Source organism: Octopus bimaculoides, chromosome 20 (genome assembly GCF_001194135.2).
Source record: "Octopus bimaculoides isolate UCB-OBI-ISO-001 chromosome 20, ASM119413v2, whole genome shotgun sequence".
Classification (NCBI taxonomy): Eukaryota; Metazoa; Mollusca; class Cephalopoda; order Octopoda; family Octopodidae; genus Octopus; species Octopus bimaculoides.
Window position 1 is genome coordinate 47,459,558 of NC_069000.1, and position 1,400 is coordinate 47,460,957.

The 1,400-nt window shown below is 33.4% G+C and overlaps 1 protein-coding gene across 3 annotated transcripts in view; it reads left to right on the top strand.

Annotated features, from left to right (window-relative positions):
* LOC106879878 (uncharacterized) overlaps window positions 1–1,400 on the top strand; it is a 44,305-nt gene that overhangs the window by 34,031 nt on the left and 8,874 nt on the right. For all 3 annotated transcript variants that reach the window (XM_052975223.1, XM_014929602.2, XM_052975224.1), the window contains exon 2: window positions 672–887. In XM_052975223.1, the coding sequence (XP_052831183.1) occupies window positions 672–887 (216 nt within the window). The remainder of the gene's footprint in view (window positions 1–671; window positions 888–1,400) is intronic.

Here is a 1,400-nt window from a genome sequence, read left to right on the forward strand (position 1 = left end):
TATATTACAAACTGACAGCCTCAACAGATTGATCAATCTGAAGCTCAGTTAAAACAGGTCCACAGTAACATCAAACTCAAAACCATACTTGCAAAAACCTATTTAACTATTCAGGTTATGTCTGCACCTTTTATTTTCTTAAAATTATTCTCAAATAGAGAAAACTTTAAAAAAGCCTTTCAAACTTATTTTTATTTCCACATCTCATCTGCTACAAACTGGAGGTCAGTTTAAAATAATCTTTAAAAACCAGTAATTTTTTAATTTAATTTTGTTTTTATTAATACTTCTCTATTAAGACCACAGGTTACTTCAGTCAACAGGGCACTGTAAACTGTTGTAACCAGGAAAAGTTTGAAGTTTTGTCAGGCTCAGCACAAATTCCTAACCAAATCCCATTATTTCATTAACTCCAACAACCATCTCATATTTTGATAGAAATATCTTTTAACTTACGATTTGAAAATGGTGAAGAGCAGGGATTTTTTTTTTCTTCTATGGAAAATATTTTTATGAAAAGACACTATTGGATCAATTGGAATCCTCGTTGTAAGAACCAACAGAATGCCCGTTGCATAATTCATAAGCTTCTCCATGGTCTCCCTATCTTCAGACATTTTCACGTTAAAAAAAAAATATATATTTTCTAAAAATTTTTTTTTCCTCTTCAGGAACTGAATTTTGCTCCGTCCACATCAGAGCCCAGACATTTGCCTGCAATAATGGGAGTGTGATGTTCATTGAAAAGTTAAATGCCTTAATGGACAGTGATTGGAAATGTCTTCACGATCTCAAGTTTTATTGCAATAAATACCGAAAGTGTAACATGCCACGTTCTTGTCAGAATGCATCAATAGATGCCAGAATACTTTATGGCTGCATTCCAGGTATGTCTCTCTCTCTCTCTCTCTCTCTTTCTGTCACTTGCTCCATGTCACTGTCTCTTTATCTTTCTTTCCCTCTCTTTGTCTATTTGTGAGTGTGTGTGTTTTTGCTGTCACTTTCTCTCACACATTCATTTCTATGTTAACACACACACACACACACACACACATTCATCTGAATTCTGAGACTGTCGTAGATCCTGTAGTATTGAAAACTGTGGATATCAAGAATACAACAATTTTGAAGTGTCATATGCTTAGCAGGTTAGACACATAATTCATTAAGATTCATTAAGATTCATTAAGATTCATGACATTTAAATCCCAATGAAACCAGCCTCTGATCTTCACCATTCCAGGTTCAAACCCACTGCACAATGCTTTAGCTAGTGTCTTCTGTAGCCATAGGTTAACTCTCATAGGTGGAATTTGGTAGACGGAAACCATTGCATGTACACATGTGTATATGTATATATATATATATATATATATATATATATATATATATATATATAT